Here is a 15,887-nt window from a genome sequence, read left to right as displayed (position 1 = left end):
TAGTGGTTTTGTTAAGCTCACCGCCCGAGGTCGCCTTCCTGCGAATATCTGGAGATACTGTAGGGCTGCGGCCACTACACACACTGTGGTGGTCAATGCATTTAGCACACAAATGGCAAAGAGGAGGTCCTGGAAAAGAAAGGGAACCATTTAATGGGAGCCTAAGCCAATGCTGGAAATCCAAACAGAAAACATTGAGAGCAACTGGCAGCTCATCTGTGGAGAGAGATGACATTTAACAGATAACATTTCAGGTTAAGAATTGCTGAAAGGTCATCACCCAGAAACGATAACCCTGTTTGTCTCTCCATAGATGCTGCCTGATCCGCTGAGTGTCTCTTTTATTGAACAGTGGGGCCCGTATTTACCAACTTAAACTAGCACAGCAAACAAGAGCTAACTCTGCCTCAAAGAGTCCTTTGAACTCATAACACTAATGAGAATCACTAATATCAGCAAAGATGCAGCTGCTCACCTTAATCCCACTTCCAAACTCATGGTCCACAACTCAGTATATTACTGCACCTCCAAGGTCTTGTGCAAGGTTCCCTGCCTCCACTAAACTTTCAGGCGGCAATCTCCAGCAAACTTTGTGTGAAAAGATTTCTCCTCAACTTCCTCATTAAGTTATTAAATCCTCTGCTAAGGAAAATATGCCCTTCCAATCCACGCTACATCAGCCTCCTCTGTTCAAATTTTCCTGGCCTAAATATCAGGGAGTTGACTGCTGTGCAGCCTTGTAAAGAAGGTATCTACTGGAGTTCAGGAGAAACCTCTTCTCCCAGAGTGGCTGGGGAGAATGTGTAATTTAAAAACTCATTGTACTCTTCAGCAGAGGAAGTGGTCAATTGAACTGCTGTTCACACTGGGCAGTTAAATACCCTCTTCAGCCCATTCAAGGACCGATCCAAGTGCACTTACAACGTGCTGAGCGATTCTGCCTCCGCTACTCCTTCAGCTTGGGAGTTCGACTCCCCTCCAGTCTTTAGACAATAATGCCTTCCTCATGCACCAATTACCTTTATTTTATTAGTTTGTCCCCTTTTTATCGATTTCCATACTGAGAGAAACGGGTCGCTCCTGTTATGCGTCTAGGATTCAGCATTTCACACAACTCATAATGAACTAACTACAGATCTACCACCAATTTTCCGGCACTCTTGGTTCCAGAGTCTTGCCGGATTATCCATTTTGCCGGACCAACAGAGGTCATGTAATAATGATACAATATCATGACGCACTAATTACACCGCTCCCATGTCACCAAAGTGCCAACGACTGCTAGAAACTTAAATAAAACAAATATTAAATGTAAATTAAATGTGCTTATGCTTGACACCACGATTGTCACTTTGATCTAGCCTAGAAGCCAAAGCTAGGGTTAAATGTAAACAAAATAAGTTAAGAATTGCACAAAACCCAGGGATCACCATCAACAACTGCAGATGCAAACAAATAACTATTCGGGGACAGAGGGACACGTCCTAAAAGAGGGGTACGCTCCACACACTGCCACCTGTGGCCATCCAGTGAACCTCAAATGCACTCTCGTAATTTTGTCCGGAATGAAGGAGATGCCGGACCATCAGTTGTCAGAAAATGGTGGTGGACCTGTACCATGCATTCAATCAGAGGTACAGCAGAGACACGGGCCTTTTCGACCCACTGTGTCCATGATGACCATCAACCACCCATTAACACTAATTCCACAGTCATCCCATTTTTGTGTTCTACCCACATTCTCCTCAATGCCTCACAGATTCTACCACGTATACACACAGTAGGGGCAATTTACAGTGACCAATTAACCTACGTATCTTTGGAAAGTAGGAGGAAATCGGAGCACCGGGAAGAATCACAAGGAGAATGTGCAAACTCCACACTGACAGGATCCAAGGTCAGGATTGAACCCAGGCCTCTGGTAATGTGAGAGTATGAACCCAGGCCTCTGGTACTTTGCATTCTGGCCCTATTTTGTTATGACCCCTTGTCCATGGTCATCAGAGGATGTCGTTCCTCACTCTGTGCAGCTACTCAAGATTTTTACTCATTTGAGAGTGATCTTTGGGTCCACGATTCCTCCATGGGACAAAATACCTTGTCTAGACCACACAAGACGTGTTATTCCCATCTCAGTGTTATTCCTGCCAAGACATTCTGACTGCAATGTCTGCTTAGGGAATCTGCTTTTTCTTTTCTGGGTCCAATTGCTCTTGAATATTTGGCCTTGACAATTGGTCAAGCAGGAGGGTTTTCCAACCACTCGTTGGTCTCTCACAAGAAGATTATGAATGAACTATACCTTCAGCACAAGGCGAACAGTGTCACAGGTCACAGACAGAACCGGGTACAATATCAAAATCTCCTTCTTATTGCTGCATTTTGTAGCCTGGCTGTCTTCACAACAGAAACAGCTACTGCCCTCAACAATCTTGACCTATCGGGGAAACAGAAAACTCAATTAGATCAGCGTTCTAGCACAGTTAAACACCACACAGCAACAAATAATAAATACATTAGACAATAAGAATTCATATCGATTGCACAGCTAAATATCTGACACCCACCCATACTTAAAAGGCACTAACATTTCTTGCCTTTAGATATCATGTAGTGGATTTAAAGAGCACTAATTTTTGGAGAGAGAGGTTTTCCTAATGGATAGCATTCATACAGTCACAGAGCTATACAACACTAAAACAGTCCAGTCAGCCCAGTTCATCCATGCTGACAAAGATGCCCCATCTAAGCTAGTCCCATATATGGTGGCACAGCTGGTAATGCCTTAAAGGGGCAGAGACTCAGGTTCAACCTTGACCTTGGGCGCTTTTTGTGCAGAGTTTGCATGTTCCCCCAGTGTCCGCATGGTTTCCTTCGCTTATTCCAGTTTTCTCCCATATTCTGAAGAAGTGCAGGTTTGTAGGTTAATCTGGCTCTGTAAATTGCCCCTAGTGTATAGTAACTGGACATGGAACACAGGTAAAAATGGGAAAACATAGAACTAGTTTGAACTGGTGACCAATGTTTGGCTTAGTGGGCCGAAGGTCTATTTCCATGCTGAGTCTCTAAAAAATAGATTTACCTGCTTCTGACTTCATCCCTCTGAACCTTTCCTATCCAAGTATCTGTCCAAATGCCTTTTAAATGTTGTTGTAGTTGCTGCCTCAACTACCTCCTCTGGCAATTTGTTCCATATACCCGCCAACCTATATTGTCCAAACGTTGCCCTCAGGTTACTATTAAATCTTTTCCCTCTCACCTTAAACGTAGGTCCTCCAGCTCTGGATTCCTCTGACCTGTAAAAACAACTCTGTGTCCTATCTATTCCTCTCGTCATGATTTTATACACCTCTGCAAGATCACCCTCCTGCACTGCAAGAAATAAAGTGCTAGCCTGCTAAACCCCTCCCTGTTGCTCAGGCCCTTGAATCTTGGCAAAATCCTCACAAAACCTTCGCTGCAGTTGTTCCAGCATAATGGCATCTTTCCTATATCAAGATGACCAAAACAGAACATGTGCAGCCTCTCCTAACATCCCGACTTATACTCAATTCCCCAACTATGAAGACTAAAAGCCTTCTTTGCCACAGTTTCCACCTGTGATGCCACTTTCAGAGAACAATGTACATGTATTCCTAGATCTCTACAATGCACCCCAGGGGGCTACTGTTCACTGTGAAGGTCTTGCTCTGGTTTGACTTCCCAAAACACTGCACCTTACACTTATCTGAATTAAACTCCATTTGCCATTTCTCAGCCCACTTGCCCATATTATTAAGATCTAGCTGTAATTCTGGAGAACTACCTTCATTGGCTATGATACCACTTATTTTAGTTTCAATTGCCTACTTTCTTCAGAAACTTTGAATTTGTGAGACATAACCTCCCATTTCAAAACCATGCTGACTATCGTTAAATAATCCTTTATTAATCCAACCATATGTACATCTTATCTCTCAGAATCATCTCCAGTAACCTTCCTACCATTCTTGCCAGACTCTGAGTTCAAGACACACATCCGATCTTCAGCCCCAAAGTCTTGACCATGCAGTAGTGTGGGAGGGTCAAGGCCACGAGGTTGGAGGTGGTACATGCGTATGAAGGAACTGCAGATTCTGGTTTACACCAAAGATACAGACAAGATGCTGGAATAACTCAGCGCGTCAGGCAGGATCTCTGGAAAAGAAGATGTTGCCTGACCCGCTGAGTTACTCCAGCATCTATGTTATTGAGATGTTAAACCAAGGCCCTATCTAGTTTCTTACATGTCTTTAAATGATTTCCAACACTCATATCAATGAGAACGGGAGTTCTCAGAGATGTCTTGGCTAACCATTATCACAAACAAAAAGTTCTGATAAACAAATGGATTTTAGGAAGAGGCCGTGTTATTTTTTAATAAGAGATTCTCAAATGTGAATGACGTTTTCAAGGCCTGTACATTTAAATTATCCATGTTAATATCTTGGAAATGAACAGACTCAGATAGAGTCATAGTGTCATACAGCATCAGCATGGATTTATGAAGGGGAAATCATGCTTGACTAATCTTCGGGAATTATTTGAGGATGTAACAAGTAGAATGGATAAGGGACAACCAGTGGATGTGGTGTATCTGGACTTTGACAAGGTCCCACACAAGAGATTAATGTGCAATATTAGAGCGCATGGTATTGGGGACAGGATACTGACGGTTAGAGAACTGGTTGACAGACAGGAAGCAAAGAGTAGGAATTAACGGGTCCCTTTCAGGATGACAGGCAATGACTCGTGGGGTGCCGCAAGGCTCGGTGCTGGGTCGTCAGCTATTTACAATATATATTAATGATTTAGACGAGGGAATTAAATGTAACATCTCCAAGTTTGTGGATGACACAAAGCTGGGTGGCAGTGTGAGCTGCGATGAGGATGCTATGAGGCTGCAGGGTGACTTGGACAGGTTGGGTGCGTGGGCAGATGCGTGGCAGAAGCCGTATAATGTGGATAAATGTGAAGTTATCCACTTTGGTGGCAAGAACGGGTCAGATTAAGAAAAGGGGAGGTGCAACGAGACCTGGGTGTGCTTGTACATGGAAATTATGAGCTCTATCACCGAACATTATCATAGGAGGAAAAGCAATGCCAGCAAAAAGAAAAAAGTACTGAACCTAATCCCACCTCCCAGCACTTGACCCATTCTCTGCAGCTCTTGCAATGCATTAAAGGTTTTTTCCCCCACCACCCTTTAAAGAAACTGGTTCCAGACTCCTAGCGCACTGTGGGTGACAAAACAGACTCCCCTCTGATGCTTCGATTAATTAGTTTGAACACATGCTCACATGTCTTTCCTATCCAGTCTTTCATGAACTATTACTCTATTTACAGGAGTGCAAAGATCCAAAAGATTTAACATGCGAGCAAAACACAAGTCTGGAGAACTCAACAGGTCAGGCAGCATCTGTGGAGGGAATGGATAGGCAACGTTTCTGGTTGGGATCCTTCTTCCCCAACCGAACCGTTGCCCATTAATTTCATACACAAATGCTACCTGACTTGCTGCGTTACTCCAGCACTTTGTGTTTTACTCAATATTCCAGCATCTGAAGTTCCTTGTGTCTCCTTTTAATATTCATCTTTGAATTCAGTTGTCATCATCTTGGGCAAAGATCTGAACTAGTAGGAATAATGTACCTCTTGTGCATTTCATAAAGATAGTGTGTTCTGCCGTGTACTTAAATCATGCAAAAGTACAAACATCCAGAAAACAGGTCAGGAACAGCTTACATTTCTTTGGCAACATTAACATAAGAGAATGCTGCAAGACACTTTCACAGGGACATACATCATCTAACAGAAGCTGACACCAAGCCACATAAGGAGGTATTAGGACAGGTGGTCAAAACTTTGGTCAAGGACTGAGTGTTTCAATGAGCATTATGGATAAGAAGAATGTCAGCGGGGGGGGGGGGGGAAGGAGATTTAGCATGAGAATTCCTGAAGATAGGAACATCAAGATTAATCGTGGATGTGATTAAGAGCCCAGAAATAGAGAGACTTCAGAGAGTTGTAGGAATAGATGAGGTGACAGAGATAAGGCTGCGTGAAAGAGTGCAGGGATTTGAAAGCAAGAGAAAGATATTTTTGTCTGTACATACGGAGTTTGTACATTCTCCCCGTGACCTGCGTGGGTTTCCTCCTACGTTCCAAAGACGTACAGTCACGGGGAGAATATACGTATAAGTAAATTGGCTTGGTAAATGTAAAAATTGTCCCTAGTGGGTGTAGTGTTAATGTGCGAGGGGTCACTGGTCGGCGCGGTGGGCCGAAGAGTCTGTTTCCGTGCTGTATCTCTAAACTAAACTAAACCTGGCTTAACGAGGAGCTGGTGTAGGTGAGAATTAATTTCTGACAATCAGTTGGTCCCAGATGTTGAAAGCATTCACTCATTAGATTAAAGACCACTAATCCATCATTACGTTACGCAGTTTATAGGACGCCAATTAGCTGAATTACTCTGAATGTCAGGTTCAAGTGGGCTGGGATTACTGGCAGTGGAAATGATCAATAAAACTACCACTATTAATTATACCTCACTGTTTGAACCCAGTCCAATCTGATGAAACCTCCAGACCCATTCAGCTGCAACTGGTAACTGGTTAGTCCAGAGTGCACTGGAAAGGAAAGACGCAAAAGCAACAACAGCAAGTTGAACAAAATTGATGAACCTTTTTTAGTGTGTTTAAAATTAATTTATTTTTTGCTCACAAAGTCTGTAAACACCTGCCATTGACCAATTGCCTCATTGTAACTCACTGATGAGTGTTGGTCCTGAAGAACTGAGCCGTCGATCAATGCTCTGCACCCCGCACCTTACACTCATCACTGTGCAGGTGTCAGTCCCGTTGGGTCCCGGTGACCGGCTTCTAGTTGAAGCAGCCGACCCTGTGCCACTGTCCGTCACGGATTCGCCGAATGGACTGGATCTGTGGCTGGGGACCACCCCACTGATTCCAGTGCCTGAAGTCTTTCCTCTCCATCAGGTACTGGCAGCCACGGTAGCCCGGGTACTGGTAGCCCACCCAGGTGCCGCAGCTCACGATGGTGCTGCCCACCCGGTCGGTGAAGCCGTAGGTGAAGAGGCTGGGCAGGTCGTTGTCCACGATCTCCATCTTGCGGCCCTTGAACTCGGCCATCTCGAACAGGCAGATCTTATGCTGCTCGGACTCCATGCAGACGGGCCTGAAGGACATGATGTAATAGTTCTGGCGGCTGTTGGACCAGGAGTCCCAGCGTGGGTACTCGCCCTTCTCCAGGGTGAACATCTCCCCGCAGAAGTTGGAGCGCTCGTAGGCCACCCAGGGCCCGCAGTCCACGCGGATCGACCCCACCTGCTCAAACCCAGCTTCACACAGGTTCATGCACTCGCCAGTGAACTCCCTGCAGCGGCCCTGGAAGTTCTCTCGCTCGTAGATGAATATCTTGTAGGATCCCACGCCCATCTCCAGCTTCTTGGTCTGGTGGCTCTTCCTCTCAGTCACAGGGGTGGTCCGACTCGCCATCTCAGACATGCCTGTTCTCGCTCTGCTCCAGGAGGTCGGAGTTGTGATGGGGCGTCGCTGGGACACCTCTTTTATACAAGGCTCCCAGCCCAGAGAGGGATTACACAGACACAGAACAAGTGCAGACTCGGCACATCTGACACAATGAAAAGCCCAGTCGTCAGGCGAGCGTACACGTGATGGGGAAAGACTAAAAGAGAGAGAGCGGGAGAACCAGCGTGTCAGCAGGACACGGTTTTGTTCTCACTCAATGCATTCTGGGAACACCAGTTAAAATCATATGGGGTCCTAACCTTCCACACTAATCACAGTGCCTGGCTCTGGACAAGCTGACATTTTTTAACACAATGACTTGCATTTCTACACACAGCCACAGCATGCCTCTTGTTTGAAATATAGCAGCTAATTTCTAGACAGACTGCTCCCACAAAACCAGTGTGTCGAGGAGCAGGTTGCCTGTTTAATTGCGATTTGGCACATCAGCTGCTGGGCAGCAGACCTAGTAGGTAACTTCAAATAGGAATAGGACAAATGGTTCCAGTAAAAACAATTTTCAGGACTGCAGATGGATGTACAGGGAATGGAGGGGCATGGATCAAGTGCAGGCAGATGAGATTAGTTTAGCCTGGCATCGTGTTCGACACAGACATTTTGGGCTAAAAGGTCTGTTCCTGTTTAGTTTACTTTAGAGATACAGAGCAGAACCAGGCCCTTCGGCCCACCGAGTCTGAGCCGACCAGTGATCCAACTTTACAATTGTACCCAGCCAATTAACCTACAACCTGCACGTCTTTGGTGTGTGGGAGGAAATTGAAGATCTTGGAGAAAACCCACGCAAGTCTCGGGGAGAACGCACAAACTGCGTACAGACAGCACCCATAATCAGGATCGAACCCGGGTCTCTGGTGCTGTGAGGTAGCAGCTCTACCGCTGTGCCACCGTGCTGCCCACGGTATTGTACCATTCTATGTTCCAAGAGTAAAGAGACACCCTTTCAAGGAGCCAAAGTTATTACGGGCTGAAAAAGCTTCACTGTGCTACACCTTTCTATGTATTCATTTCTGACAATTGGGGGGCACGGTGGCGCAGTGGTAGAGGTGCTGCCTTACAGCGCTTGCAACGCCGGAGACCCGGGTTTGATCCCGACTACAGGTGCTGTCTGTACGGTGTTTGTACGTTCTCCCTGTGGGTTTTCCCGTACGATCTTCTGTTTCCTCCCGCACTCCAAAGACGTACAGGTTTGCAGGCCAATTGGCTTGGTATAAATGTAAATTGTCCCTAGTGTGTGTTAATGTGCGGGGATCGCTGGTCGGTGCGGACTCGGTGGGCCGAAGGGCCTGGTTCTGCTCTGTATCTCTAAACTAAACTAATTGATTGGTCCCAGATGTTGAAAGCATTCACTGATTAGATTACAGACCACTAATCTATCATTATGAGGTTTATGGTACGTCAATTAGCTGAATTACTCCGAATGCCAGGTTCAAGTGGGCTGGGATTATTGGCAGTGGAAATGATCAATAAAACTACCGCTATTAATTATATCTCACTGTTTGAACCCAGTCCAATCCGATGAAACCTCCAGACCCATCCAGTTGTAACTGCCCTCCACAAAATAAGTAAGAAACTCTCAGAGTAATTGGCAGTGATTGCCACAGATAGGTGTGTTAGCCACAGTTCAGCAGGCAGTACGCCTGCCTAGAGTCAGAAGGGGGGGGTGGGGGGGGGTGCTGCTCAGACAGAGGAGCTGACAAAATGTTTCGGAAGGAACTTCAGATGCTGGTTTACACCTGCGATAAACACAAAATGCTGGAGTAACTCAGCGGGTCAGGCAGTATCTCTGGATAAAAGTAACATTAGCAAATTTGCAGATGACACAAGGCTGGGTGGCAGTGTGAACTGTGAGGAGGAAACTATGAGAATGCAGGGTGACTTGGACAGGTTGGGTGAGGGGGCAGATGCATGGCAGATGCAGTTTAATGTGGATAAATGTGAGGTTAACCACTTTGGTAGCAAAAACAGGAAGGCAGATTATTATCTAAATGGTGTCAAATTGGGAAAAGGGGAAGTACAACTTGACACCATTTGGGGATCTCGGGGTCCTTGTTCATCAGTCAATGTAAGTAAGCATGCAGGTACAGCAGGCAGTGAAGAAAGCGAATGGCATGTTGGCCTTCATAACAAGAGGAGTTGAGTATAGGAGCAAAGAGGTCCTTCTGCAGTTGTACAGGGCCCTAGTGAGACCACACCTGGAGTATTGTGTGCAGTTTTGGTCTCCTAATTTGAGGAAGGACATTCTTGGCATTGAGGGAGTGCAGCGTAGGTTTACAAGGTTGATTCCCGGGATGGCGGGACTGTCATATGCTGAGAGAATGGAGCGGCTGGGCTCGTATACTCTGGAATTTAGGATGAGATGGGATCTTATTGAAACAGAAAAGATTATAAAGGGTTTGGACATGCTAGAGGCAGGAAACATGTTCCTAATGTTGGGGGGTCCAGAACCAGGGGCCACAGTTTAAGAATAAGGGGTAAGCCATTTAGAACAGAGATGAGGAAACACTTTTTCACACGGAGAGTTGTGAGTCTGTGGAATTCTCTGCCTTGGAGGGCGGTGGAGGAAGGTTTTCTGGATACTTTCAGGAGAGAGCTAGATAGGGCTCTTAAAGATAGCGGTCAGAAGATATGGGGAGAATGCAGAAACAGGGTACTGATTGGGGATGATCAGCCATGAATGGCGGTGCTGGCTCGAAGGGCTAAATGGCCTACTCCTGCACCTATTGCCTATTGTCTATTGAATATGGGACATTTTGGGCAGAGACCGTTTTTCAGAGCTCAATCTTGCTGACCTGAAACGTCACCCATTCCTTCTATCCAGAGGAGCTGACCTTTGGAATAGGGATTGAATGAGGCTGAAGGTGAACATTAAAAAATCCTATCTGCCTTTTTAATTCTCTACCCCACTCCCGATCTCCGAGAGTGTGAAGAAGGATCCCGCCCCAAAACGTCGCCTATTCATGAGCTCCTGAGATGCTGCCTGACCCGCTGAGTTACTCCAGCACTTTGTGTCTTTTGCTGGAAAATTGTAATCTGTAGTTTCTCGTGTCTCCCTCTGTGACCTCTGTCTGTGGCCTCCCACACTGTTGCAACAAAGCCTAACTCAAGCTTGAGGAACACCACCTCATCTTGTGCCTGGGCAAATTCTGGCCTCTGGGCTCAATATTGGGTTCTCCAGCTTCAGGTTTTTATCAGACCTGCTATAAATCATGAGACTCTGATACAGGATCAGATTTTCTCTCTCCATTAGTCCAGGCTGACTTGCTAGACAAATAGCATGGCCAGCCCTAATCATTTTGTTATTGTCTTATTATTGTCACGAGCACCGAAATACAGTGAGAAACTTTGTTGTGTGTGCTAGCCTGTCATATTGTACCATACATGACTACAATCAAGTCACACACACGCACAACAGGTTGAGCAAAGAGAAAAATAAATTGAGTGCAGAATATAGTGTTACAGCCAGAAAGCACAGATAAAGGGCCGAAACAAGGTAGGTTGGGAGATCGGGACAACATCCTAAGTTTACGAGATGTCCGTTCAGTTCCTGAATCTGGTGGTATGTGCTTTCAAGCTTTGTAACACTTGGCCAATGGGAGAGGGGAAAAGAGAAAATGCCCATGTAAGTGATCCTTGATTATGTTGGCTGGCTTCCCAAGGCAGTGTGAGGTGTAGATGTAGTTGATGGAGGGGGGCTGGGGTGATGAGCAGTGTAGGAAGGAACTGCAGATGCAGGTTTAAACCAAAGATAGACACAAAATGTTGGAGTAACTCAGCGAGGCAGGCAGCATCACTGGAGAGAAGGAATGGGTGACATTTGGGGTTGAGACCCTTCTTCAGACTAGTCAGGGGAAAGGGAAACGAGGAGGAGACTGGTTTGCACGATGGAGTGGGCTGCATCCACAACTCTTCATAATTTCTCCCCAGAGATGCTGCCTGTCCCGCTGAGTTACTCCAGCATTTTGTGGCTGTCTCCACAATTTCTTACCGTCTTTGGCAGAGCCGTTCCAAACCGAGCAACAGACAAAGAAGTCCAATTGCCATCTAAATGTCCCTATCACTCATCTGACCCATTCAAGCCATCACAGATGTTCCTTTGTCTTATCCATCCCTCTCCACACTTTCCCTGCAGCTTTAATGCTGCCTAACTTTCATCACCCTTTCCCTGTGCTGACAAAAGACCCCGTTGAGTTACTTTAACATTTTGTGTCTATCTTCGGTACAAACCAACATTTGTAGTTCCTTCCTACACATGAGGTTGTACACTAAAACGTCTTGAACCTGAAATATTAACGCTGTTTCCTTGTCCACACGTGCTGCCTGCCCTGATTAGTATTTTCTTCATTTTTGTTTCAGCTTTCCAGCATCTGCAGATTCTTCTCACAAAAGATCCAGTGGCATTTCCCCCATATAGCAAGGCTCTCACTGATTGGCTGCCTGATATTCATTACTCCAGCAACGGCATTAAATGGGATGATCACATTGTTGTTTGCAAGATCTTTGGTAATTTGGTGATTGCATTTCCTAGAAGGATTTTGACAAAGTCCTGCTTCGTTGTCTGGTTTAGGAGGTGAGATCACATGGGATCCTGGACAAGCTGGCCAATTGGATACAAAATTGGCTTGCTGGTAAGATTCAAAGTTTATAGGATAACAGAATTCGGCCCATCAAGTCTACTCCGCCATTCAATCATGGCTGATCTATCTCTGCCTCCTAAAGGGCCTGTCCCACTGTACGAGGTAATTCAAGAGTTCTCCCGAGTTCTCCTCTGATTCGAGCTCGTGTAATGTATGCAGTAACAAAAGTAACAATTTTTTTCATCACGAGTATTTTTTTATTCGTGGACATTTTTCATGGTGTTGAAAACACGTCACGAGTTTACCGGATTTCCTGAGTACCTACCGTTACTCGTACGAGCCGCTACGTGACATCCACAAACTCCTACGTACCCGCTATGTACATTACACAAGCTCGAATCAGGGAAACTCGGGAGAACTCTTGAATTACACTGGGACAGGCCCTTAACCCCATTCTCCTGCCTTCCCCTCATAACCCCAGACACCCGTCAGGGTGGTAGTGGAGGGTTTATTTTCACACTGGATGCCTGTGCCTGTGGTGTGCCGCATGGATCGGTGCTGGCATCTTATTGTTTATCACTTATATTATTAAATTGGATAATAATGTAGTTGGCATGATCAGTAAGTCTGTGAACGACACTATAATTAGTGGTGTCATTGAAAGTGAAGACGGTTGCCTAAGGTTGCAACAGCATCTAGAGAGAGCCAAGGAATGACAGATGAGATAAAACTCAGACAAGTGCAAAGTGACGCACTTTGAGAAGTTAAAACAGGGCAGGACATACGCAGTAAATGACAGGGCCCTGGCGAGTATTTTTAAATAGTAATACCTAGGGGTACAAGTACATCGTTCTCTAAAAGTAGGGGGACATGTTGATAAAGTGGCGAAGAATTTGGCTCACCTGCCTTCATCAAATGAGGCATTGTGCACAAGAGATGGAATGTCATTAAAACAGTTTTGGATATTGGTGAAATCGCGTCTAGAATATTGGGTGCAGTTGTGGTCACCATACTATAAGAAGGATGTGATTCAAGAGGGTGCAGAGACGATTCTCAAGGACGTTGTCAGGACTGGAGGGCTTGAGTTACAAGGAGAGAACAGATAGGCTGCGGTTATTTTGCCTGGAGCAAAGAAGGCTGACGTGTGACTATATAGAGTTGTATAAAATTCTGAGGGGCATAGATAAGATGGTCAGAGTTTTTTTTTTATTGGAGTAGGGGAGTTCAAAACTAGAAGGTATTGTTTTAATGCAAGAGGGGAAAGACCTGGAGGCACAGGCACTCACACAGGCACAGGCACTCATACATGCACTCACACACAAGCGCACACACAAGCGCACACACACAGGCACAGGCACACACACACAGGAATGAGCTGCCAGAGGAAGTTGTAGAAGTGAGTACAATTGCAGTGTTGCGAAGATATTTGACAGGTTTCTAGATAGGTTTTGAGGGATATGGACCAAATGCAGGAAAAATGGGACTAACTCTGCAAGGCACCTGCAAGGCCTGGATTAGTTGAGCCAAAGTCCCGTTTCCACGGTGTATAACTCTATGACTCAATGACAGTGTCAGCATTTTAATGGCACAAATGGTGCAGCACGCGGCTTCCTTCTCTCAGCCTTTCTCGGTGGGGAAGGAAGTGACCATACTGAGAAGCTGAACAAAAAGGCCACACTACACACAGGTCAGTCTCCAGGAACAGTGGGGTAGAGTTTTCTACCGCTGCGTTCCACAAAACAGCTCACTTACAACCCACGCATTTCCATCAATTCAATTGAATGGACAGGAAATCATGTAGTGAAAAGACATAGTTCCGATGCACACGTGTGTAAAATGGGTTATTCAAGCAGAATGGAGAGGGAAGAGCAGAGGTGACTGTGCAGAATCTGTTCCTTAGGCTTATCTGATACAGATTCAAAAAGTGAAAATATTGGGAGAGGTTGTTTGCAGATAAAGGGACTTCTGGTATGCAAGAGGCTTTTAATATCGATAAAGGAAGAGTACAGGGAAAATGTTCCTGTTAGGGTGAAGGGCAAGCCTGGCAGTATTAGGAAACGCTGGTTGACTTGGGATCTCGAGGCTCTGGTCACAAAATTATGCATATGTCAGGTATAGGCAGCTAGGATCAAGTGAATCCTTTGAGGTGCGGGAATACACGAGGTAAATCAGGAGGGCAAAAAAGAGGACATTATAAAGGAAAATCATAAGAGATTCTATAAGTATATTCAGAACAAAAGGGTGACTAGGGTGAAACTATGTTCCCTTAAAGATCAATATAGCCTCTAAATCTGGAACTACTGGAGATGGGTGAGATTTTAAATAAATATTTCTCATCTGTATTTAGCATGGAGAAGGTCATGTGGAAGCCAAGAAATTAAGGGAAATAAACAGTAATTTCTTGGAATAAATTTCGCATGCCAAAAAAGGAGGTGCTGACAGTCTTATGGCATAATGGGGTCAACAAATCCCTGGGGTCTGATCAAGTGCATCCTAAGACATAATGGGAAGCTCGGGAAGAGATTGCATGGGTTCTAGATAGACGGTCCGTTGGTGAGGTACTGTAGATTTGAGGGTGGCTAATGTTATGTCTTTGTTTAAGAACGTCTGCAAGGACAAGCCAGGGTAGGCAAGTCCAAAACAAGAGGCCATAGGTTTTAGGTAATAAGGAAAATAATTAAAGGCGATCTGAGGGATCACATCACACAGAGAGTGATAGGTTTATAGAATGAGCTGCCAAAGGAACCTGTATAATGAGGTACAATTACAATGTTCAGAAGACATTTGGACAGGTTTGTAGATAGGAAAGTATAGAGCAGGGGTGGGGAACCTGTGGCCTTCTAGGCCATTAAGTGCGGCCTTTTGAATGAATCCAAATTTTGTAGACAAATCCTTTTATTTTTCTTAGTATTTTTTTGTTTGTCTTTTATTATTTTAATTTTAATCTTAAAATGAACGTATTTAAAATACTAAAGAGTAGAAGAAGATTCAGCAAAATAATCCTGCCCGACTGACGGCCACAATTAAAACATTAGTAAATCATGAGTGCTATTTTAACAAAATAATGTACATTTTGAAGTATATCTAATTGAAGTTTCTTGGAAGCGGCCTTATTAGATTACCGCTAACTTAATGCGGCATTCCAACGTGAAAAGGTTCCCCAGCCCTGGTATAGCGTGACATGGGCCAAATGTCGGCAAATAGGACCAGTTCAGCTAGACATCTTGGTCAGCATGGATTAGTTGGGCTGAAGTGATCACACTTTCACTCAGATGTTCAGAGCGTAAGATGTTGGAGCAGGAGCAGGCCATTTGACCCTCCAGCCTTGATCCACCATTCATCAAGATCATGGCAGATCTTCCACCTCACCTCTCTTTTCCAGCCCTGTATCCATATCCCCGATGGCCTTAATGCCCAGAGATTTGTGCTTTGAATTAACATGATGATTCAACTTCCACAGTTGTCCAGATTGCAGATGTTGAATTCACCCAGACTGCCGTTAAACAGCTACCTGGCCACATTCAGATTCCAGTAATGGTGCTGGTCAAAGATCCATTGGGTATTATTTTGAAATAGGGTGAGAAAGTCAATCTGGTGTCACAAGTTCACAAGTAGAGGAGTGGTATTAGTCAATTCGGCCCATCGAGTCTACTCTGCCATTCAATCATAGCTGATCTCTGCCGCCTAATCCCATTTTCCTGCCTTCTCCCCATAACCCTCG

At 45.1% G+C, this 15,887-nt stretch overlaps 2 protein-coding genes across 5 annotated transcripts in view; both read right to left on the bottom strand.

Moving 5' to 3' along the window:
* The window catches only part of fam189a2 (family with sequence similarity 189 member A2), a 78,390-nt gene that overhangs the window by 26,539 nt on the left and 35,964 nt on the right, over positions 1-15,887 (bottom strand). For all 4 annotated transcript variants that reach the window (XM_033018106.1, XM_033018105.1, XM_033018108.1 and 1 more), the window contains 2 exons: positions 2,303-2,437; positions 22-129 (listed from right to left, as the gene is read on the bottom strand). In XM_033018106.1, coding sequence (XP_032873997.1) covers positions 22-129; positions 2,303-2,437 — 243 coding nt within the window. The remainder of the gene's footprint in view (positions 1-21; positions 130-2,302; positions 2,438-15,887) is intronic.
* On the bottom strand, positions 6,706-7,636 carry LOC116971162 (beta-crystallin B1-like). The gene has a single exon (XM_033018109.1). It carries the CDS (start codon positions 7,545-7,547, stop codon positions 6,903-6,905), a length of 645 nt encoding a protein of 214 aa, XP_032874000.1. The 5' UTR covers positions 7,548-7,636; the 3' UTR covers positions 6,706-6,902.

The sequence above is a fragment of the Amblyraja radiata genome, chromosome 3 (genome assembly GCF_010909765.2).
Source record: "Amblyraja radiata isolate CabotCenter1 chromosome 3, sAmbRad1.1.pri, whole genome shotgun sequence".
Lineage (NCBI taxonomy): Eukaryota > Metazoa > Chordata > Chondrichthyes > Rajiformes > Rajidae > Amblyraja > Amblyraja radiata.
The sequence above is the reverse complement of the archived record's forward strand: the minus strand, read 5'-3'. Positions and strand labels throughout refer to the sequence as shown.

Coding starts and splice junctions, on each gene's coding strand:
- LOC116971162 (XM_033018109.1), bottom strand. CDS start 7,547: ATGTCTGAGATGGCGAGTCGGACCACCCCTGTGACTGAGAGGAAGAGC.